At 51.0% G+C, this 22,203-nt stretch overlaps 2 protein-coding genes across 3 annotated transcripts in view; both read left to right on the forward strand.

Annotated features, from left to right (window-relative positions):
• Positions 1 to 449: 449 nt before the first annotated feature.
• CUNH19orf38 (chromosome unknown C19orf38 homolog) lies at positions 450 to 12,027 on the forward strand. Its single transcript, XM_045853464.1, has 8 exons — positions 450 to 553; positions 679 to 948; positions 2,666 to 2,977; positions 4,975 to 5,064; positions 5,727 to 5,754; positions 6,445 to 6,488; positions 7,616 to 7,653; positions 11,413 to 12,027. The coding sequence occupies exons 2-8, from the start codon at positions 918 to 920 to the stop codon at positions 11,560 to 11,562; spliced, it is 693 nt and encodes a 230-aa protein (XP_045709420.1). The 5' UTR covers positions 450 to 553; positions 679 to 917; the 3' UTR covers positions 11,563 to 12,027.
• A 1,313-nt stretch (positions 12,028 to 13,340) lies between these two features.
• CARM1 (coactivator associated arginine methyltransferase 1) overlaps positions 13,341 to 22,203 on the forward strand; it is a 43,111-nt gene continuing 34,248 nt past the window's right edge. The window contains exon 1 of one of the 2 annotated variants that reach the window (XM_045852965.1): positions 13,341 to 13,746. In XM_045852965.1, coding sequence (XP_045708921.1) covers positions 13,530 to 13,746 — 217 coding nt within the window. In that variant the 5' untranslated portion in view covers positions 13,341 to 13,529. The remainder of the gene's footprint in view (positions 13,747 to 22,203) is intronic. The other variant, XM_045852964.1, reaches the window with a different exon arrangement.

Below are 22,203 nucleotides of genomic sequence, written 5' to 3' on the forward strand. Positions count from 1 at the left end.
TGAGGGAGTAGGATTTGACCAGGGTGATAGAATTGTGTCCCAGGCAGGGGATATAGCATGTGCAAAAGCCCTGAGGTTGGTATGAGGTTTGTGTGTCCAAAGCAAAAAGTTTACTCTAGTGGCCCTTTTTGCTGTTTGATGAACACACACATCCTTCCTGGGTGTAAATCTTCAGGTGGACTTGCTTGATTTGAACAGAAACCTTTGGGGACCAAAGGAAACCCAAAGGTCAAAGAAACCTTTGGGCTGGAAATGGAAGGCAATTTATCCTGCAAAGTATATCATTGCCCCAGCCCTGGAGCGGGGTTTCACCTGGCTGGTGAGGCTCCTAAGGCTTTTCTCTGTGGCTTCACATTAGAAATGCTCATGCCCACTTGGCACTGTGCTTCAGACTATGAGTTCTTTGGCTCTTCTGTCTTCTCTTAGCCCCATTACAGAGCAGCAAGATGAGACTTCAAGAAAGGACTGTCTTGCCTGAGGTCACAAAGGCCAAGCCCTAACCCCCACACCCTACCACCCGGCACTTGACACGTGTATCAACGCTGGCTGCGGTGTATGTCTTGGGCACAGGTTTCCCAAACAGTCCACAGTCCTTGCCCTTCCTCATGCCCAGGGAGCCTTTCAGGGGTAGGAAGATAAATACACCACAACCATTTCATTTGTCCCTCCCATCTGCAGAACCATGGCCACCAAGGAGCAGAGAGGTGCCAAGTTCTGATGGGCACCAATGGAAGGAGGGGGAAGAGGAGAGAGCCTCTTTCAGTATCCGAGCATGTGTGCAACTTCCTGCCAGTGAGGAAACACTCAGCTAAAATCAGCCCAGCTTCTCCTTTCCCTGCTCTGGTCTCACAGGAGCAGTTGTGGTGAGCCGTGGGCCACACTGGCCTCAGCCAGTCCGGCCAAACGCTGGCGAAGCAATGCCCTGGACTGTCCTGCTCTTTGCAGCTGGTGAGCCTGACACCCCTGCACCACCCTAAACCACTCCCCCATGCCTGCCCACCTCCCCTCCACTCTGGGGGCAGGAGCGGTTGCCCTGGGCTGCCCTCCCCAGGTGCTAAAAGAGGCCGAGCCCTGATAGATTTGTCCCAGAGCCTTGGGAATGTCCCAGGAGCATGACTTTCTTTTATTGTGCTCCTCTTTACCCTCGAATCATGGATATAAAATGCCACCCCACTGGAGACAGCAGTGCCCACACCCCATGACTCAGCCAGCTTGGCTTCTGAGGCTCCCACCGCCAGAGCCAGGGCAGCAGACCTGCTGGGGGACAAGGGAAGGCTCTCGTGGACCGCACCTAAACCAGATACACACTGTGCTCAGGGGCCTGGGGGCAGCTGAGGAGAAAATGGCCCCTCCTGTAGGAAACTGAACCCCCAAATCTACATTCCTCACCACAGCCTAGGAAGCAGGAACCTCTCAGTCCTCCCCTCCTCCCACTCTCCCTCTCCCTCATCCCCTCCAGCCACCCTGGCCTCCTTGAATATCCCCCAGCCTCCCAGCCTCTGCCCAAGCTGTTCCCTCTGCCTGAAATGCTTTCCTTCAGCTCCCCTTGTGTCACTCCTTCAGGGAAGCCTCTGTGGCCGCCCCAGCTAGTGCAGCCTTCTCACTACTCTGATGTGCTGCACAGTGCCTCTTGTCTTCCTGAGAACATCAGCTCCCTGAGTCAGGCATGTCTCTCTGTCTGTTTCATTCACTGCTCTATCCCTAGCACCTAAAACAGGGCCTGACACACAGTCAGTACTGTTGATTGAAGTGATGAGAATATAATTGCGTTGCTGTGTAATAACCACTGCAATTATTTTTTTTAAATGACTCAGCCTTGGTTGGGTAGCTCAGTTGGTTAGAGTATCCCCCTGATATTCCAAGGCTGCAGGTTCCGTCCCCCGTCAGGGCACAGACAAGAATCAACCAATGAGTGTGTAAATAAGTGGGACAACAAATTGATGTTTCTCTCTGTCTCCCTTCTCCTCTCTCTAAAATCAGTAAGTAAATTTATGCCCAAGCTGGTGTGGCTCAGTGGAATGAGTGTCAGCCTGCGAACCAAAAGGTCACTGGTTCGATTCCTGGTCAGGGCACATGCCTGGGTTGTGGCCCAGGTCCCTAGTTAGGGCCCTTGTGAGGCAACTGATCCATGTTTTTCTCACACATTGATGTTTCTCTCCCTCTCTTTTTCCCTCCATTCCCCCCTCTCTAAAAATAAATAAAATCTGAAAAAATAAAAATAAAATCAATAAGTAAATTTTTTTTAAAAAGAGGCAAATGCAGTGATCCTCACCAGGTGCTAGGGACTTGATTCCCTCAACGTTGCAGTGGGGTAGGGATGACTAGCCTCCGGTTGTATGTAAAAATCAAAGCCACAGAAGTTCTATCAGCCAGTTTGAATCTATCTTGATTTGAGTGCCTTCTAGAATGTGTAAAAAGTAGTAAGTAATGTGTCTTCTATGCTACATGTATAATATGAACTTCTATAGTTGTATATATGCGTTTGATGTATTTTCCCCTTGAAATTATCAACTGTGTGTTTGACAACTGAAGAAAGTAAATCCGTAATCAGTTGGAACAACAACAAGGGCCTACAAGGGTGAGTCACTTGCCCAAGGCCACGCAGCCAGGCCAGCTGCTGCTCTAACCCCCATTGACCTAAGACCTCCCTTATTCTGCATCGTAGGTTCCATGGCGATACCAGCCCCATCCATCGTGCTGGTGCCCCCACACCCCAGCAGTCACGAGGACCCCATCTACATTAAATGCATGGCCCCCAGGGGCTTCCCAGGTGCCAACTTCACGCTGTACCAAGGGGAGATGGTGGTCCAGCTCTTGCAGGCCCCTGCAGACCAGTTCAGTGTCATCTTCAACCTGAGTGGTGGCAGCTGGGAGGCTGCAGGGGGGACGACATTTCATTGCCAGTATGGCGTGCTCGGTGAGCACAGGCTACTGCAGCTGTCAGACCTCAGTGAGACTGTGCACGTCTCCTTCCCAGGTAAGGCCCTCTTATCGGCCCTCATCTGCCCACGGCTCCATTTTCTCCCTACCAAGGCTTTCCATGTGCTGTTCCCTCCGCTTGGCAGTCATCATAGGACAAGCCAGGCTTCCTACTTGCCAGGACTTACCTTCCCATGTTTAATCCTAACAGTCACCTGTGCCATGGGTATCGTGAGTCTCCCCATTTTGCAAATGAGGAAACCAAGGCATAAAAGACAAGGGGACTTGCCCAAGTCACACAGCCAGCAGGCAGCAGAGTTGGGCTTCCACTGGCCTCCAAAGCCCAGGCATTGACTGGCCTGCTCTGCTGCCTCCCTCCACTCCTGGCCACAGAACATTTGAGAGCACCTGCTGTGCACCAGGCACTGTCTTTAGCAGTGCAGTTTCAGCAGTAACGGAAACAACGTTCCTGCTCTCTTACAGCTCACATTCTGATGGAATAGGGACAGACAATAAACAATGAGTCTAATAATTATTGGATCTGCCAGCAGGGGGCAAGTAAATTGCCAAGGATGAAATGTAGCCGGCTGAAGGGTGTCATTTTAAATACAGAGAAGAGTGGCCAGGGAACGCCTCTCTGAGGAGGCGATGTTTGGGAAAGGACCTGAATGATAAAGAGCCGGCCGTGAGAATGTCTGGGGTAGGAGGTTGCAGGTAGCAGGAGCAGGCTGTGAAAGGCCCTGAGGCTGCTGTATACCTACTGTGTTTGAGCAACATAGAGGCACCCTTGATTGAAGTCTAGTGAACAAGGAGGAAAGTGGAGAGAGTTGAGGGCAAGGAGATGGCAAAAAGGATCTTGCAGGGTCTTGTGACTGCAGTAAGGACCCTGGCATTTTGGACAAGTGGGACAGAAGTCCTGGGAGGACTTCTGGTCTCTCCAGGACAGGGGGTGGGTGCAGGCTCTGGATCAGGAGTGGGAAAGAGGGAGGAGCCTCCAGGTGGAGCCTCTGTAGCAGCATTAATCAACTTTCCACGGGCAAAGAGAACTTTGTTGCTCGCAGAGGCTCACATGTTGTGATGACAGAACAGTCTCTGTGTCCTTCCTGGCCTCGAGTTGCACTATCAAAGGCCCCTTCTCTCACCTTGGTCCTGTGGTCTCAGAGTGAGGAGGTGACAACCACCCCCCACCACCCCACCCCGGCCCCGGATGAATGAATGAACAAGGCTAATACTATGAGAGCACCAAGTGTGCATCTGTCCTTCCCACTCCTGGCTTAGCTCCTGCCCTCCCCTGGGGTCAGCGCATCTGCTCCCGGCTCCCCTGAAAGACCCCTTTCTCTCCTGAGAGGAGCAGCCAAATCCTTTGTGGAGAAAACTCTGGAGCTGGGGCTTCATGCTTCTGTGGCTGAGCTCTGTGTGAGCCTCAGAGTTCACCATGTGGCTGAGGGTGGATGTCCCCTGATCCCCTTGTACCCACGCTGACGTCAGCAGGACTGCAAGTTGGAAACTTACTTGAGGCTGCAAGTAACTGAAAATTTGACTCAAACTGGTTTCAATCACAAAAGGGGATTTGTTGGATCCAGGTGACCCAAGGTGTTAGGCATCATTTGCCACCTCTCAGTTTAGCTTTCTTCTGTGTCTTATTCTCAGGCAAGTCTTCTCTTCATGGTGGCAAAACTGTGCCCAGCAGCTCCAGATGTATATACCACCACCTTGGGATATATATATATATATATATCTCCCAACCAGTAAACCTCTCCTAGTGGCCTATCCAGCCTCAGAATTAGCTCTCCTTGGCTCTGCTTGAGTCACATGCCCATCTCTGAACTAATCACAATGGCCAGGGTCATGAATATGTTAATTGGCTAGATTTAAGATTTGCTGGATCCCTAGGGTCCAGCTACACTCAAACCATATAGTGTGGGGGGTATTGGGGATGGCGGGGAGGCTGGCTCCACCAAGATAACCTGGAGGAATGACAGTTGTCCTACCTCCTCCCTGTGCCTCTACAACTCCATGACCTGCCTGTTCTCTCTTTTCCCATTTTTTCTCTAGTGCCCCCTTGGATCCTGGCACTCTCCTTGAGCCTGGCTGGAGCCCTCCTCCTTGCTGGGCTTGTGGCTGTTGCTGTGGTGATCAGGAAAGGTAACAGCAGGCAAAGAGAGCAAGCACAGCCCACGGGCTGCCAGAATGGCACCCCTGGAGTGTGTAAATGCACTTCCACTCACACCCATTTTTTAGAGCCCAGAAATGGGGAGACCTTACTCTAAAACTTAGCAGTGAAGAACCTTTCAGCAGTATGAGGATGGTGGTGGGCATGGGGGGACATATATATATTTTATTGTGGTTGAATATACAAAACATAAAATTTACCATTTTAGCTCTTTTTAAGTGTCCAGTTCAGTGGCATGAAGCACACCCACATTGTCATGCAGCCATGACCACCACCCATCTGCAGGGTTCTTTCATCTCAGACTGAAACTCTGTCCCCAATTACACATAACTCCCCATCCCCCTCTACTCAACCCCTGGCACCCACTGAAATTAACATTTTTTCTGAAATCGATTTTTACATGCTTGTACTTTGTTTGATGTTTTTATCAACACACATTACTCATGTACTTGGGGGAAAATAAATGTTTGCAGTAGTTCTCCTGTAGAGTGGCAGATCTGCCAGGGGGGAAGGCAAAGGCTGGGCTGCAAATGTCTGAGGGGGGCTTTTGGCTTTTTGGTTTTTAGAAATTTGCAAACAGGATGCACCCAGGACCAAAACCTAACAAATGTTTATTTATTTTTTTGTTCCTCAGTTAAAGCAAAAAAAATGCAGAAGAAAAGGTGAGCCTATCCCTGGAGACCCTCAGAGGGTGGTTTGGGGGAAAGAAGTATTTAGTCTCAGGGTAGGAGTTCCTGATGGGTGTTAGGGACTCTGAGAGCTGGCCAGGTTGTGGGACGAGAAGGGCACTTCCCTGGCTGTGTGGGAGCTGCATTTCAGACAGACCCTCTGATGGGTGGGTGTGTGAGGCACTGGGCTAGGAGGCTGTGAAGCTGGTGCTCCTGTTATCCTCATAGCAGCCCTGGAAGCAGGCACCATAAATAGCCCCATTTTACAGACAATGAGACTGAGGCACAGAGAGAAATGGCTGAGCCTTCCTCACATCCTTTTACTGCCAGCTGCCAAAAATGGTCTAATCACTCTAGAAATCCACAGTGGGGGAAGGCAGGAGGTTGTGTTCCCCTGGGGTTGTGCAGTGCCCAGCCTGATGCCCTGCTTCCTGGGCATCAGGATGTCCCCACTGGTCCCAGCCTTGGTTTCTCCCCTCTAAGAGAGGGGTGGACACCCTACTGCCTAGTGGCAGAGAGCTAGCAGCAGCCTTGGAATCAGATCCTGACTTTATCTGGCTTGTGGGGCTCTTAGAATTTCCATCTGATAGGATTCAGGGTAGGTGGCAAACAAAGGTCAGGTATGGGGCCTGGAAAAAGCCTCCTTCCTGAGATGGCATCACTCTCTTCGCAATCCCTTTACAGAGAGCAAGAATCTTGCTGGGCCCAGATTAACTTCACCACCACAGGTTCGTGCCTCTTCCTTGATCCTGTCCCTCCCTCAGCTCCCAGGTGGGGTTCTCTGCCTCGAAAACACCATAGGCCTCACTACTCACTACTAGACCTCTTCTGGGGCTGGCTGATCGCTTCCCATAAGGGCAAGAATCCCCCTTTCCAACTCCCCTCCACCCCAGGTTTCCCCTTTCACCTCTCCTTGCCCCATCCTTGTGCCTTTCAAGCACTCAGCCCTCTGCCCAGAGCACTGTTCTTCCTCCTGGTCTTAGTCTGAAGGTTACTTCCTCCAGGAAGTCTTTTTTGACTCCCTAGACAGGGTCTGCGCTTTCTACTTACATGCTCCCAACAGGCACCTTGTCATCCTTCTTACCCCTTAGTAGAAACACAATCAAGTAATCATTGCCTGTTGGGTATGTAATATTCCCCTCCACCGCTGGACGGTCACCTCCCCGGGGGCGCAGTGCCTCTGCCTTGTCTGCTTGAGCACCCTGCTGCTTTCACAGTACTTGCCACCATCCTCAAATGGAGCTCTATTTGTCCAAACGTGTCATTCTGCCGGCTTCCACCAGGGGGCGAGGGGCAGCCAGTCTGTGATGTGCAATGCTCAGGAAGCGGCCCCAAACCGAGAAACTCCGTTCTTCTACTTTTTTCACTGCCCCACACATTTGTTGAGCACCTACTTTGAGTTGATATCTGCGCGGCTCCCTGGATGAGCAAGACAAACATGCTGTCTGCCCACAAGCTCACACTCCAGTGGGGAAATAGGCGATGTCGGCCACGACCTGTCTGGGGCTCTTAGGGTGTCGCCTCAAAGAAGTGATGATTAAGCAAAGATCTGGAGGAGACTCCTGGGAGTAGCCTGGGAAGGTAAAGGAGCCAAGAGGTGTTTCCAAAAGCGGGAGTTGAGATGAGGCACCCATTTTCCAGAGGGCAGGGAAAGGCTGCTGAAGGGCTGGGAGTAGAACAGGGACATGGTACAATGTGCAGCCCTGAACGGTTCACCCTGCAGACGGGCTGGAAGGGAGGAAAGAGGGTGCCTGGGGATGGCCAGGGTTGCCACTGGGCCCGTGGGCTTGGGGGCAAGGGTTTGAGCAGCGAATTTAAACTGGCCCCAGTCCTGGTTTTCCTCTCTCTCTTCCAGACATGTCCTTCGATAATTCCCTGTTTGCCATCTCAACGGTAAGTCCTTTCATTTCTTGGTCCCAGTTTTTTGTCCAACTCCAGGAAAGGTGGGGCCACCACCAGGCTGGGTTGACCTGTTGTCGGGTGGGAGGGGAAGGCCCAGAATCATGGAGCAGGGATTTGTTTGTGAGCTCACAGTTGGATGTGAGACTTCCTGGGGCAAAGACTTCCTTGGAGGTGGACACAGCCAAGTCACTGTGTGGCAATGGGCAGTTCCCCAGGGGTGCTTGCTATTGGGGTCAGCACTGTCTTTGCATTCAGTCTGGCCAACTTCCCAGAATGGTGACAGATGGAATTCAGGCATACCTGGTGGCATTTGGGGGGTCATGGAGCTTTGTGACAATCTGATACACAGTGAAGGCCCCTCCAGGTATAAAGAAAAGCCTACTTTGTGTTCAGTTTCTGAACACAAAGCTTAAATGTCCCAGTTGTACATTTTCCCTTTTAGTGGGGAGGGTCTCACTGCATGCCCCTCCATTGAGGGGTGTTGCTCCCCCAGATCATACCTGTTTGGGCTGGGATTTGAACCCCTCTGCACAACTGCAACTTGCAGTGGCCTTGGTGTTTGTACTTTATTACTTTAATTTTTTTTTTTTTACTAAATTAGAGATATCTGAGCCAGGGATACCATGGATCAAGAAAATGTTCAGCTGCTCCTCTTCACACAGAGAGGAGTACAGGTCTGGGGTGAAAGCAGCCCCACTCGAGTTGGCCTCAGAGTTCCCATTTGGACAAGCAGACACTTTGGGACTGCTGCCGGCACCTGGGCAGAGTCCTCTGCTTGAGGTGCCATGATGGGGAGTGGGGTGAGGGCATTTAGACAAGAACAGGATGAGGCCCTCACTCCCTCAGAACCTTTTAATTCTATGGGGAGACAGAGATGATGCCACAGGGACCAGGACTGACCAGGAAACTCAATTCTCACATGGATAGGAGATCCAAGGGATCTCAGAGATGGGTGACAAGCAGGAGCAGGAGGTAGCTGAAGAAGACTGATGCAGGCTTGGGACACATTCTTGACCCAGCACATATAACTGGGGTAGGGCCGAGTGAGGAGTTGACAGACCATGTAGATAGCTTTGACTTTTACCCCAAGTGAGATGGGAGCCATGAAGGTTTCCCAACTTCATGGTGGGAAGGGCAGAGAAGGGGTATAACCTGATTCAGGTGCTCACAGGCTATGGGGATGACAGACTTGGAGGGAGGGCATGGATGGATTGGTCCGGGCATGCAAAGTGGTTTGGTCCAGCTTGTTGGCAGCAGAGGTGGAAGAAGTGAACAGATACAGGTCAGGTAGATTCAGCAGATGGGAAACACGGCATTGAGTTTTGACTAGATGAGCAGGCTGAAGGAGGAGGCGGCGGCATGGGGGAGTCTTGGGGAGGGACAGCTTGAAGGGACAAGGGATGGCCCACCTCCTTTGGTTATGCCCAAGAGCAGATGGAGACGTGAGTCTACAATTTCGGAGAGAGTAGTAGGGAAGTTTAAACTTGTCCCCAGTCACTGGTGTATAAATAGTGGCAAGGAAGGGGCTTAGTGTCGGGCTGTTCAGCCTTCTGAGGTCTCTGCTCCCAGAACAAATCCTGAGTTGTTAAGAAAATGCCAATAGGCAGGGCAAGTTCTAAAACTTTCCATGAGAAACCACAGGCTCAAGGCACCAATGTGGTGATTTTTCCTTTTTCTTTTTTAAAGAAGGCATTTCAAATGAAACAATGGAAAACAGAACAACTTATTTCTTAGTATCTTAGACCTGGTGACTATATCTATATATCTATATATTGCTATATATGTATTTTAAAAGATTTTATTCATTTTTTTAGACAGAGGGGAAGGGAGGGAGAAAGAGAGGGAGAGAAACATCAATGTGTGGTTGCCTCTTGCACACCCCCTACTGGGGACCTGGCCCACAACCCAGGCATGTGCCCTGACTGGAATCAACTCAGGACTCTTTGGTTTGTGGGCTGCTGCTCAATCCACTGAGGACTGCCTGCCAGACACAAGCCAGGACTGCTATATATATTTTTTTAATTAAAAACATTTAAAATATGAAATACATCCATATGCCAAAATTATACATACAGTACTGTTTGTTTTTTTTTAATCACATAACTGTTCTCAACCCATTGGTCGCCCTCTCTACACACACAGAAGCAACCACTGACCACTGTTAGGAGCTTCTTGCAAAAGTCAAAGTGCAAGCAAAGGTGAAAATAGCAAATCTATATCCTCACTCTTTTAAGCACAAATGATATCATGATATTTACACTAATGTATGATGCTTTTGTTCCTTAATAGTAAATTCTATTGATCTTTTCTAGTTTCTTTTTTTATAAATTGTGGTAAAATATACATAACATATATAACATTTTGACCATTTAAAAATTTATTGGTTTTAGAGAGAGGAAGGCAGAGAGGAACATAGATCTGTAGTTCCACTTAATTATGCAATCATCCATTGATTCTCATATGTGCCCTGACTAGGGATGAAACCTGCAACCTTGGCTGATTGGGATGTCACTCTAACCAATGAGCGGTGCAGCCAGGGCCTCATTTTAACCATTTTTCAGTGTGCAGTTCTGTGGCATTAAGTACATTCACATTATGCAACTATCACAGCCATCCATTTACAAACTCTGTCTTGAAAAGCTGAAATTCTGTTCCCACTCCACTATACACTAACTCCTCAGTTTTACCTCTCCCCCCAGCCCTTGGCAACTACCCTTCTACTGTATGTGTCTGTGAATTTCCCTTTTTTGGACCCCTCATCCTTTCTGTGTCTGGCTTATTTCACTCAGCATAATGTTTTCAAGGTTCATTCATGTTCTAACATGTGTCAGAGTTTCCTTCCTTTGTAAGGCTGAATAATATTCCATTGTATGTATGCACCACATTTTGTTTATCTAGTCACCCACTGATGGACACTTGGGCTGCTTCCACTTTTTGGCTATTGTGAATAATGCTGCAATGAACATGGATGTGCAAGTATCTGTTTGAGTCCCTGCTTTCAATTCTAGTTTCTTTTTGAAGCATTAGAAAGCTGTGCTATTGGCTGAAATGAAAATGAAGCAGCTGACCAGTCTTTCAGCTTGTACTGTATTATTACACTGAGGGTCTGATATTTACTTTGTAACATCCCATAAAGTGCAGTTGACTTTTTTTTTCTTAATACAAACAGCGAGACTAGAGTTGGTTATGAGCCTTACTGGGGTCACCCAACTAGGGAGGAACAGGACTGGGAGTGGAACCCCAGCCTGCTCTCACCTGCCAGGCTTACGTTTTAGTGAATTCATTTCTTCATGACCAGCATTTCAAGCAGGAGCCTTCAAGGCAGAGGAGAGGGTAGATTTTTGAGGAAGTCCAGAATGGAAGGGGAGGAGAGCATCGTAACAACTTTGTTCACTGAACACTTACAATGTGATGCATCAGGTGCTTTAATTCCTTTATGCTTCATAGCAACCCCAGGAGGAGGGTATTAGTGCTCTCCCCATTGTGCAATAGGGAAAACTGAGCACTAAGGAATTAAGTCATTCGACTGAGGTCACAGCACTAGGATGTACTGGAGCTGGGATTTGAACCCAGGCTTCTTGGTCCCCTATTCAGCAAAGAGGAAGGCAGGAGGACAGAAGGCAGATCAGGCCTTCTGATGTGGGGTGGGGGGGGGGTAGATGAGACCTGATGGATTGGGGAGTCTCAGAGAGCATTGGGAAACCCAGAAGCAACAAATCACTCACTTCTATTTTTCTTCCACGGACAAAGAAAATGACTTCAGAAGGAGACACAGTCACCCTGGATGCTCACTCAGGCTCTGCTGCGACCCCTGAAAACTGCGGGCCCCGGAAGAGGCCCACCTCCACATCATCCTCACCTGAGCCCCCTGAATTCAGCACCTTCCGGGCCTGCCAGTGAGGCTGAGGATTGCAGCCCCTCTCTATGTACCCTGTCCCCCTCTCTCACTTGATCTGGCCAGGCCATGTGGGGCCAGAGTCCATCCAGGTAGTTTGGAGGGTTCTGGCTACTGCTTTCTCAGGGAACTGGACAGGATGTCTGGCCTTGGGACCTTCCTCACAGAGGAGCAGGAGTAGAAGAGTGAGAGCAGGCATTGGCCTGGAGGCTGGACAGAAAGCAGGAAGCCTCTCTTTGGATTCTCAGCTTCAAAGACCACCAGGGAAGTAGTTAGGGTCCCTTCTGGTCCCCAGCTAGGCCATAAGAGGTCTGAGCTTTCTGTACATCCCTTCGGTTTCCTCATCCTTTGCCACACCTGACTTGGACAACACAACTGGGTTTTTGGAAAATAGGGTACCCCCAGGTATGTTCTGTGTGTCTGCCTTGCTGGTATGCCTAAATTATTAATTATAGCACGTGCTGAGCTGATCCCAAGGCCTCTATGGAATTTAATCTTTCAAGCCCCAGACTTCTGGGTTCCAATCACTGGATGCCTGGTGGGTGGGCGGAGTACCCCCTTAACTGCTCGCAGACAAGGGTGTTAATATAGAAGCCCATAGGGTGTGGGAAGGGGACAGTGCCACAGGGAGTCTCTGGTGAAGTCCTGGCATTGTTGGGTATAGGAGATGGAATGATGGGGGAAGGGAGAAGAGGAATATTGGGGAGAATGAATAATAAATGAGGAGATCCAGGGAACGATGGGAACTGGGGAAGAGGCCACAAGCCTCTTTGAGTTCCCCAAAAGGGGCCCTAGAGCAGTGGAAGGGAGGACTTGGAGGGAAGATGGGTGCGTGTGTGTATGTGTGTGCGTGAGAGAGAGAAAAGGCGCACTTGGACATACCCAGCTGGACTCAACTAGCCAGCCATCATTGGAGGAAGGTAGAATAACTAGGGGCTAAGGGAGGGACCCAGAAGGAGAGGTCCAAGAATTTTTGTGGGATTTTTGTGGGAGATAGTGAAGGTTTGAGAATGGAGGCGGGGAACGCTGTGGGACCAGAAAGAGAGATGGCGGAGAAGAGAAAGGGAATGCTTGAATGCTATGGGTTCCCACTGGGTTCAGGTCGTGCGGAAAGGACTACTCCCACCAGCTGGGTGGGCTGGGTGGGCTGGGTGTGGGGATGGTCATTGCCTGGGAGCGTGTCCCAGGCCGTGTGTGCGGGGCCCGCCCCTAACTGCGGTTCTCCGCGGAGCCGTGAGCCCTACAAAGTGAGGCCCAGTGGGAAGGAGCAGAGCCGGCAAAGGGGCGGGGCCCCGCAGCTGGACTCCGCCCCTCCGCTTGCCACCTCAGAAAACCCAGAGGGCCAAGGGGCGGGGCCCAGATTCAGGGGCTTGTCAGAGCCTTCGGGCTTCAGGCCCGCCCCCACCGTTTCTGGATCAGGGGAGCCTTTTCACAACGCGCTGTCGATTGCGCGGGGCGGGGCACGGGGCGTGTCTGTGCAGCCTAGCACCACCCACTAACGCTCTCCTATCCCGTCCCCTTCGGGCAGCATAACACGCACCGCCTTAGAAAGTGCGGCCGTTCCGCCGTGCCCGGCTGGGGGAGGAACTCAGGCTTAGGGGCGTGTCCGCGGGGCCGAACACCGCCCCTTGACGCACACTCCCCACCCCCTCGCCGTTCCTGGGCCACCGATCACCTCACAAAGCCGCGACCGTTCGCACTGGGCGGGACCGGGGCGTGGCCTACCCCTACTCCCGGATTGTCCGGTGCTCGGCGTGCTCCCTCCCCGCGCCTAGGGCCGCCGGCAGGGGGCGCTGCGCCACGGGTCCGGGCCGTCAGCAGTGGCAGCGAGGCGGCGCGTGGCCCGCAGGCGGCGCTGCCCGGCTCGGCCTCGGTCTCGGCCTGCGCGGCGGCGGCAGCGGCAGCGGTAGCGGCGGCGTCCTGGGCCCGGGCGGCGGCGGCGGCTGTGGTGGGGCCTGGAGCCGGATCTAAGATGGCAGCGGCGGCGGCGGCTGGGCCGGGCGCGGGCGTTGTGGGGGTGGCGGGCCCGGGCGTCGCGGGGCCCTGCGCGGCCGTGTCGGTGTTCTCCGGCGCCCGCCTCCTCACCATTGGCGATGCGAACGGCGAGATCCAGCGGCACGCGGAGCAGCAGGCTCTGCGCCTCGAGGTGCGCGCCGGCCCGGACGCGGCAGGCATCGCCCTCTACAGCCGTGAGTGCGGGGTCGCGGGTCCGGGCCGACGGCCGGTCGGTGCGCGGGGACTGCGCACGAGGCGGGCCAGGCGGGTGGCCAGAGGCGGGAGGGACGCGGTGGCAGTGGTGGGTGAGGGGCTTGGCGTCCCGAGGGTTAGGGGCCCCAAGCCTTGGGGGCCTGGTTTAGGGTACGTGCGGCCGAACCGAGGTAGTAGGCTGTGGGTAGCCCCGAGTGAGGACTGTGGAGGAACGGTATCAAGAGACAGAGACAGAGAAGAGGGCGTGCGTGGCGGTCAGAGGTGAGGTGCCCTGTGTACGGAGGAGAGCGGGAAATGGGGGATTGAGGGCTAGGAGATTGGGAGGGGGTGGGCAGGAAGTGGGGGGCCGAGAGTGGAAGGTAAATTCGGAGGACGTTGGGGGTGTGGGGGCTGGGTGGGAGCGAAGGGGGTCTGGGGTGTGGAAGAGGTGGGGAGTCTCGAAGTCGGGTGTGGCCGCCCTGACGCGGGTGGGGGCAGAATGAATGTGGGCAGCCTCTGGCCATCTCAGGGGACCCCCTGGACTGCTAAGGACAGTTAGAAAGTGCTCAGTATGGGGCGGCTTGGAGGACGGATTCCACCCATCTAGAAGGCTTGGTGTTGGGATTCCCCTCTCCAGGGGGGAAACTCGTAAATTAGGACAGTGGGGGGACCCCGTGAGGGTGGTGCGAGCCCCTGGTGATAACGCGGATGGGCAGGGCACCTTCTTGATGCCTGGTTCCAAAGAGGTAATACAGCTTTCTCCTGGGCCACATGCCTCTGACCTTTTAGGGGATGTGAGAAGCTGGGTGCGTTTTCAGAAGCTAGTTTCAAAACTGACATTTCAGTGGGAAAAAAAGAATCACAAATGTGTTTGCCAAAGACCTCGAGTCTTTGTAGTTCATCTTTTTTCTTTCTGTTACTCTTAATCTCTTCTCTCCTGTTCTTGATTCCCCCTTCAAATGTTGCTATTCTGTTTCATTCAGCTTTGTCTCTCACGGTTTCTCCGGGGGAGCCATTCAGAAGTCTCTTACTGGTTTTGGCCAATGTGCATTTTTTGTCACTTTGGGTATGGGGAGTGAAGAGAAAGAAGTTAATTCATACAGGGTTCTCCCTGTGCCTTGACTTGGAAAATCCAAACTCCATAGAGCTCTGTCTATTTCCCAGGTGTCCCACCTGCCTTTGCTGGGGTAGAGCTAGGTCTTGGACCAGATGAGGAGGAGAAGGGTACCCTAGGTGGGCATCAGAGCTCAGGACAGACACTTAAGATCCATCTTACTCTCGTAGGATCCCCCAGATCTTAAACGAGGCCATTAATTGTGTAGGCATCAGTAGGGAACAGAGTAATGTAGGGTGGAGTTTTTCGAACTAGGGTCTCAAAGGCTGACCCACAAAAGAGTTCCAGGAGAGTTGGTTTTTCTTTTGTAAATAAACTTCTTTTGATTTTAAAACAGTTTGAGGTTTGTAGGATTATTAGGAAGATAATACAGGGATTTCCCATATACTCCATACGAAGTTTCCCCTATTAGCATGTTTGTTCAGGAGAAATTTTACTCTTGTGTTTTTGTTGATAATCTTGAATTGTAATGAGCTGTGAAGATAACACTTCTCTCTCTCTTTTTTAAAGATTTTATTTATTTATTTTTAGAGAGGGAAGGGAGGGAGAGAGAGAGAGAGAGAGAGAGAGAGAGAGAGAGAGAGAGAGAGAGAGAGAGAGAGGGAGAAACATCAATGTCCGGTTGCTGGGGGCTGTGGCCTGCAACCCAGGAATGTGTCCTGACTGGGAATCAAACCTGCAATGCTTTGGTTCACAGCCCACGCTCAATCCACAGAGCTACGCCAGCCAGGGCTTAACACTTCTCTTTTTTTAAAAAAAGTTTTTATTTCTTTTTAGAGAGAGTGGGAGGAAGGGAGAAAGAGAGGGAGAGAAATATGGATGTGTGAGAGAAACATAGATTGGTTGCCTCTTGAATGCCCCCAACTGGGGACCTGGCCCACACACAGCCCAGGCAAGTGCCCTAGCTGGGAATGGAACCTGTGCACTGATCCTTCAGTTTTCAGGCTGGCACTCAATCAACTGAGCCACACCAGCCAGGGCTACATTTCTCTTTTCAAGGTAATTCATAACTAAAGTATCATTTGTAAAGGGGAGAAAGTCCATGTTTCTCAAACTGAGATCCTTAGTCTGGGATGATACAGTCTTACCAGTGAAAAGTTTTTTTTCTCTTGACGTTCATATAATAGTGTTGTGGGGTTGAGAGCAAGGGTTCTGGAGTCAGCTGAACCAGCTTGTGTTAGTTTCTCAGGGCTGCCATAACAAACTTGGTGACTTAAAACAACAAGAATGTGTTCTTAGATAGTTCCTGGCCCAAATTCTGAAATAAAAAACACATTCCCTCTGGAGGCTCCTTTCTTGCTTCTTCTAGCTTCTGTGGCTCCAGGTGTTGCTTGGCTTATAGAAAGAAGTCCATTCTGTGCCTCAGTCTTCACACAGTCTCTCCCTGTCTCTGTGTCTTTATCTGTAAGGACGCTCATCTTTGGATTTAGAGCCTACCCTAAACCCAAGATGAACTTATCTCAAGATCTTCAATTACATCTGCAAAGACCCTTTTCATAAATAAGGTCATCTTCATAGGCTCTGGGAGTTAGGGGTTGGATGCTTATTTATTTTTTTGGTCCACTATGTAGGCTAGGCTGGTGCCCTGCCAATACCTATGTGTATTTGTGACTCAGTTTCCTTGGTGGTAGAATGGGGGTGGTGATAGGACTGTGTAGCCAGTGTGTTTGCTCAGTGAATGAATAGTTCTTTGGAGGTAGCACCTGCTGCTGTTACTGCCTAGTGATAGCTTCCAGGTTGGCTGGGTTACTGCTTAGGGTGAGGCAGCACTGGCTCCTTAGCAGGCCTGGAGAGTGTGGGTACACAGGAACAGATTGCTGTGAAGGGTGTCAGAGAGTGCAAAGTCCCAGGGCTGGGGTGTGGGCTGCATGCTGTTTCTGCATCTGAGAGCAGGCCTGCTGGGTGTGGAGTGCTGGCTGACAGTCGCCTGGAAAAAGTCAGAGATGGTGCAGCCACTGAGGGGATGTGCAAGCATGTGGCAGCTGGGTGGGTGGTGGGGGATGGGATTTGGGGGTGAACCAGGTTGCTGGGACCCTTAGGTCTTCTCTTGGGATGAACTTCCTTCTCTGGTCTCAGCATTTGCCCACCTGCATCCTTCTGGGACCTGAATGCTTTGTCCAGGTGAGAAAGTGTCAGGATCCCAGTTTTGCTCAATGAGGTGGGGTCCTGTGAGCTGTTCCTGCTTATAGATTACCCCCAGGATTTGAATCTGTGTTTGGGTGGGGACAGAGGGGTTGGCCAGGAAACCTGCATGAATCTCCCAATGCCTCACATGTGGGATTTGAGTGGGAGGTATCTTTGGATGCTGTTGAGGGTTCTGAATGTGGGGTCTGACTGATGTGGTCCTGCACAAGCCATTTCACCTCCCTGAGCCTGTTTCCTTACTTGAAGCAACACTCATCTGCGCACACCTTCGGTTTCCTCATCCACACTGGGAATGCTGCCACTTGGAGCCTGGGAATGTGGGTAAAATGGACTGTGGAGGTGTAGCGCAGGGTGTCTAGCAGTAATACTTCTATAATACTTCTCAGTCAATAATACTTCTATAGATTTTATTGACTGTGATGTTATTAGTGTAGAGTAGTGAAGGACTGGGTTCCCTGGAAGGGATCCCTTTGTGCTGCAGGGCTATCCAGATGTCTCACACTTTCTGCAGATGGGAGGGGGACCCCTGGCCTGTAAGCTCTTCCCGAGGTGGCAGGTCTGGGGGCTGGGTGTGGGTAGTAGGACAGACACCTCTGTTTCTTGATGTCTGTACCCTCCATGCAGGAATGATGACAGCTGCACAGGGCCCTGTCCCAGTCGCCCTTCCTTCTTGCCACTTGAAGTCACCCTGGCCTGTATCCATGGCACTGGCTAAATGGCAGCTACCAAAACCAGGCCATTTTCCCTGGGCAGAGGTGTAGCCTTCCTGGGCTTGAGGAGGCTTTGGCACAGTCTCTGGAGTTCTTGGATACAGGCTGCCCTGCCCTTGGAAGGAGACAGCTCCTCGGGGAAGCCCATGGTGGGATGGAGGGCTGAACAGATTCTCAGTTCCTCAGCCCCATGGCAGTTTTTCTGGAGATGACTGTGTCACTTTTCTTTCTTGGTCAGCACGAGTCACTTTGACTGGCTGTCTGAGTTCTCCCCGCCTCTTTGGCCAGGAAGAGGTATGTAGCAGGACTGGCTCATACAAGGGCTAAATTTCAGTTTGTGGGGGCCATGCCAGGTGTGGAAACCCCAGAGAAAAACCCTCTGTTCAAACACACCTTGGGACTTCCTTCAGTGATACTCCTGATACCACCTCCCCCCATAGCTGGGGAAGGGGGAGAGGGCACAGAAGAGTTTGTCATACGCGTCCAGTCTTCAGAAATATTCAGTGTCAGGCTGCGGTGACAGTTAAGAAAGTAACACTGGAAGGGGCATTCACATTTTACTGGTGCCTGCAAGTTGCTATTGGCTGCTGTTCTTTCTTGAGCATTTACTGTGTACCAAATTCTGCATAAATATAAACCTGTATTGACAGACTCAAGTGTTTGACCTTGGGGGCAGCCAGGGAAAGGATAATGGTATAAATTAGGGCCTGTGGGCAAACTGTGGCTTGTGGGCCAGGTTGGGCCCACAGCCTATTTTTATGCAGTGAGAACTAGAGGAGGTTTGTACATTTTTGAAAGCTTGATTAAAAAAAAAAAAAAAACCAAAGAAGAATATTCAGCCAAGACCATCATGTTGTGAAAAACCTAAAATATTTATTTTCTGGCCTGTGACAGAAAAGCTTGTGGACCCCTGTAATAAATGAATGAAGCTGGCAGGAGGCGGGGGTGCTGTGGGAACTTGGACTCAGCTGGGATTCCAGATCTGCCACAACTTTAAAAGAAACAGAAAAGCCTTTCGTTGGATATGTCTGTTTTGATTATGAAGTGTTCTGATTGCCCAGAGTATACTTTCTGGACTGTGTGGGCCAGTTGGCCTGACAGGTATGGCCCTTGCTTGTGTTACCACTGGTCTTTAACACAGTCCTGTGAGGTCAAGGACACCATTCCCATTGTGTTGGTGGAACACAGGTGAAAAGCCTCGACCAAGTGACATGCCTAGCAGGTAGCAGAGCTGGCTTTGGAGATAAGGGCTCTTGGACCCACTGTCTTAATGCAGAGTGGTTCAGTGGAGAAGGGTGATCAGGACTCACCTTGTTTGTGTGTAACACAGACCCCAAGTACCAGTGGCTCAAACAGGATGGCATTTTATTTACTGTTCCCTTCATGCTGAAGTGTGGAGACTGGCAGACCAGGGTTTGGTTTGGAGCCTCTCTTGAGGAACTCCTCGGACCCAGGTCCTTCCTGGAGTGAGATCTTGTCATCGCAATCCACATAGTAGCTGGAATCTAGCCATTACACCCTGGCTTCTAGGCAGCAGGATAAAGAAGGCACCAAGGATGCCAAGGGTCTGATCCAGGTGTCTGTTAAGGGAGGTTTCCACAGAGATCTCGTGATATCTCCTCGCCCCCCCCCCGCCCCCCACCGCCCCATCATTAATTTAAGTTTAAAAAGAGGGAGGGAGAGAGATTCCCAGAAGCTGGCTAAGGGGATTTCTGCTTTCATCCCATTGGCTAGAATGTAGCCACACAACCACCACTATCTGCAAGGGAGGATGGGAAATGTAGTCTTAGGAAAGGTAGAGCAAACACTGAGAGACAGTTGCCTTGGCCACAGGGGTACGATGTGGATATAGCCAGAGCGTTGGGGAGGACTTGGAGAGGCTCAAGTGGATGGGGGTTGTGGACAGCACTCTCTAGCAGAACAAAGGGGCCGCTCTGAGGAATGGAGGCACTAATGGGGAGGTAACAAAGTTGTGCCCAAGTCATGCTTTCTAAGTGATGGCCTTTGCCTATATGTGTTCAGGAGCCGTGTACTGTTTTTCACAGGGAACTAACGTGATAAAAATGGTATTTCTGAAGATTACTCTGCTAACAGATTTTGGTATAGATGGGAGCAGGGAGAAGGAAGCCTGTGGAAGCTTCCAGACTAAGGAACCGAACAGGAATGTCACCGAATAGCCTGCCCCAAGAAGCATGTCAGAGGTCCAGAAGTTACGTTAAAGAACAAAAGGTGAATTTTGCTGAGGGTACTGGGGACAAGGTGGCAGAGGTCATGACTCTTGGTCAGGGGTTGTCAGTGACTTACCCACAGGGTTTGCTTGGTTGTGAGGTTAAAATAAAAGTAGACATCCAGATTTTTAATTGGGTGTCTTCACATCAAAATCTGACTTTGTACTTCTGAAAAATCAGAAAGCTTGGCAGTCCCAGGCATACATACCCTGAGACCAGGTAGATAGCAGTGCCACCTTCAGAAGGGGCATGCCCACCCCAGTTGGCTAGAGTCTCCTCCCTGCCTGCTGCCACCCCAGCACAGGCCTCGAGCCAGTAGCCATCTGTCCTTTCACTTGCAGTGGTTTGTTTCTTAAAATAGAGAAGCAAGCATTCATCTGAACCCAGGTCTCCATTGGCTGTGGGAAAACATCTCTTTCCCTTAGCCTGAGACCTCTTTTTGGCCCCCAGACCCTCCTTCTAGGTGGCTGAGTTTGGTCCCTGTGCAGGTGAAGGTTGTTACACCCTGTCCTAACCTGGCCTGGCAGCCAGTCCCAGGCCCTGTCCACTGCCCGCCTCCCAGCTCTCACCTTCCTCACCTCCACGTGCAACCTGTTCAGGCCCACAGCCCTTCCCCGGCAATTTGGGAATTCAGGACCTCTGAAAACCTAATCTGCCATTCTTTTGACAGCAAAATCTAATCAGACCTGAATTCTGCCACCTGGGCTCTTTATTATCTCTGCATATCCAATTTAGTGTGACTAATCACATATTTCCCTATAAAACATGCTTGTTTATAGGTGTTGTTCATACTCTGCCTGGGACAATCTATGTCATTTGTATCTTGTTACCTTTATAAAACTGAGAAGTTTGTACACCACATTTAATTGTACTTCACAGGGGTTGCAGTTTTTTCCTGTGTTTTTTCGTTAATCTTGTGAAGAGAGGAACATCAATTCGTTGTCCCAGTTACTCATCCATTCATGTGCCCTGACTGGGAATTGAACCCCAACCTTGGCATATAGGGGTGATGCTCCAACCAACTGAGCCACCTGGCCAAGGGCACATGTTACTTTTCTTACAAATTGAAGGCAGGACCCCCCAGCCAGCAAAAGATTACAACTTGCTTGATTGCAATACTCTCTTATTACAGTGATCTGGAACCAAACCTGCAATATTCCTGAAGTCTGCCTGTTATCTGTAACCTACTGGGCCCACGTGTTTCAGACAAGGGGCTAAGGGCCTGGCACTGTAGCTGCTGTTGGGGTTGTTGGGTTCTATATGTGAGATCACAGGAGGAAAGTACACGGCACCATGCATGTCACCTGGCAAGCAAGGAAGCAAGCATGCATTGTACACAGGGGTCTGGATATGGTGCAAGCCCTTCAGTGGAAGGAGGAGTATGGAATGAACTCATGATGATTCTTAGGTGCCAGGCTTTGGACCAGGGCAGATTTAGTAGAATGGAGGAGGCTCAGGAACCCTTACTACGGGTGTGTTTCCTTTCTCAGGGAGTCTGCTCTGTGTCTGGGGTCTGCCTGCTACCCAGGGAGGTGGTGAGTTAAGTTTGTTAGGACATCTGTCAAGATGCCCATCCCAGAGAGAGGGTGGCATGGAGGGCCAGACTTGGCTGCTCTCGGTGGAGAGTGGAGGCCTCTCAGAGCAAGGGCTCTTTACTTGAAGTCTGTGGATGGCCCCTGTGGTGGGGAGGGTCCCATGATTCCCTGAAATTGTATGCACTTTTGCTTAAGGATAGAGGGACAAGAGTCAGTGGCTGTGACCTCGGGTGCGTCTCCTTGAATGTAGAAAAGGTGTGACAGTGGCACCTCTCTGGAGGGAACACCTGTAAAATGCTTCACTCCATATGCATCTGGTAAACTGTGGCCTTAGTGTTACTATCGGTTCTCTGTGCTTTTGGTGGGATGGAGAGACTCCCCTTCTGATGATCTCCCTCCGAGAGATCTGTGACCAGAGAAAAGCTGGTGGTAACTGGGGGGTCAGTACCAGATTGGGAAGTGAAGTGATGCCCCTGGCTCGTAAAGGGATGGGATATTAAGTGGGAGAGGCTCAAGGTGGGGGCTATGTCTGTTGGGCCTGGGGGAGCAGCTTTGAACGGGCAGGATGGAGAGGTTAGCAGTGTCAGCTGCTGCCCAGAGGTCAGAGCAAGAGCCAAAAGAGGTGACCAGATTTCTGATTTGGAGGACAGCCCTCTTGGAGGGCTGGAGTGGGGGCAGGAACCCAGCCAGTTGGCCGGTGGGGTGGGGCCTGAGAGTGGCAGGGGAA

This window comes from Phyllostomus hastatus, unplaced genomic scaffold (assembly GCF_019186645.2).
Source record: "Phyllostomus hastatus isolate PE091 unplaced genomic scaffold, TTU_PhHast_1.1 phas_contig_98, whole genome shotgun sequence".
Lineage (NCBI taxonomy): Eukaryota > Metazoa > Chordata > Mammalia > Chiroptera > Phyllostomidae > Phyllostomus > Phyllostomus hastatus.

What these genes read in the sequence shown, in the direction of transcription:
- CUNH19orf38 (XM_045853464.1), top strand. Translation starts at nt 918, where the DNA reads ATGCCCTGGACTGTCCTGCTCTTTGCAGCTG. An exon ending in GATTAACTTCACCACCACAG is followed by an intron (nt 6,489 to 7,615) that starts GTTCGTGCCTCT and finishes TCTCTCTTCCAG; the next exon opens with ACATGTCCTTCGATAATTCC. An exon ending in CCCTGTTTGCCATCTCAACG is followed by an intron (nt 7,654 to 11,412) that starts GTAAGTCCTTTC and finishes CCACGGACAAAG; the next exon opens with AAAATGACTTCAGAAGGAGA.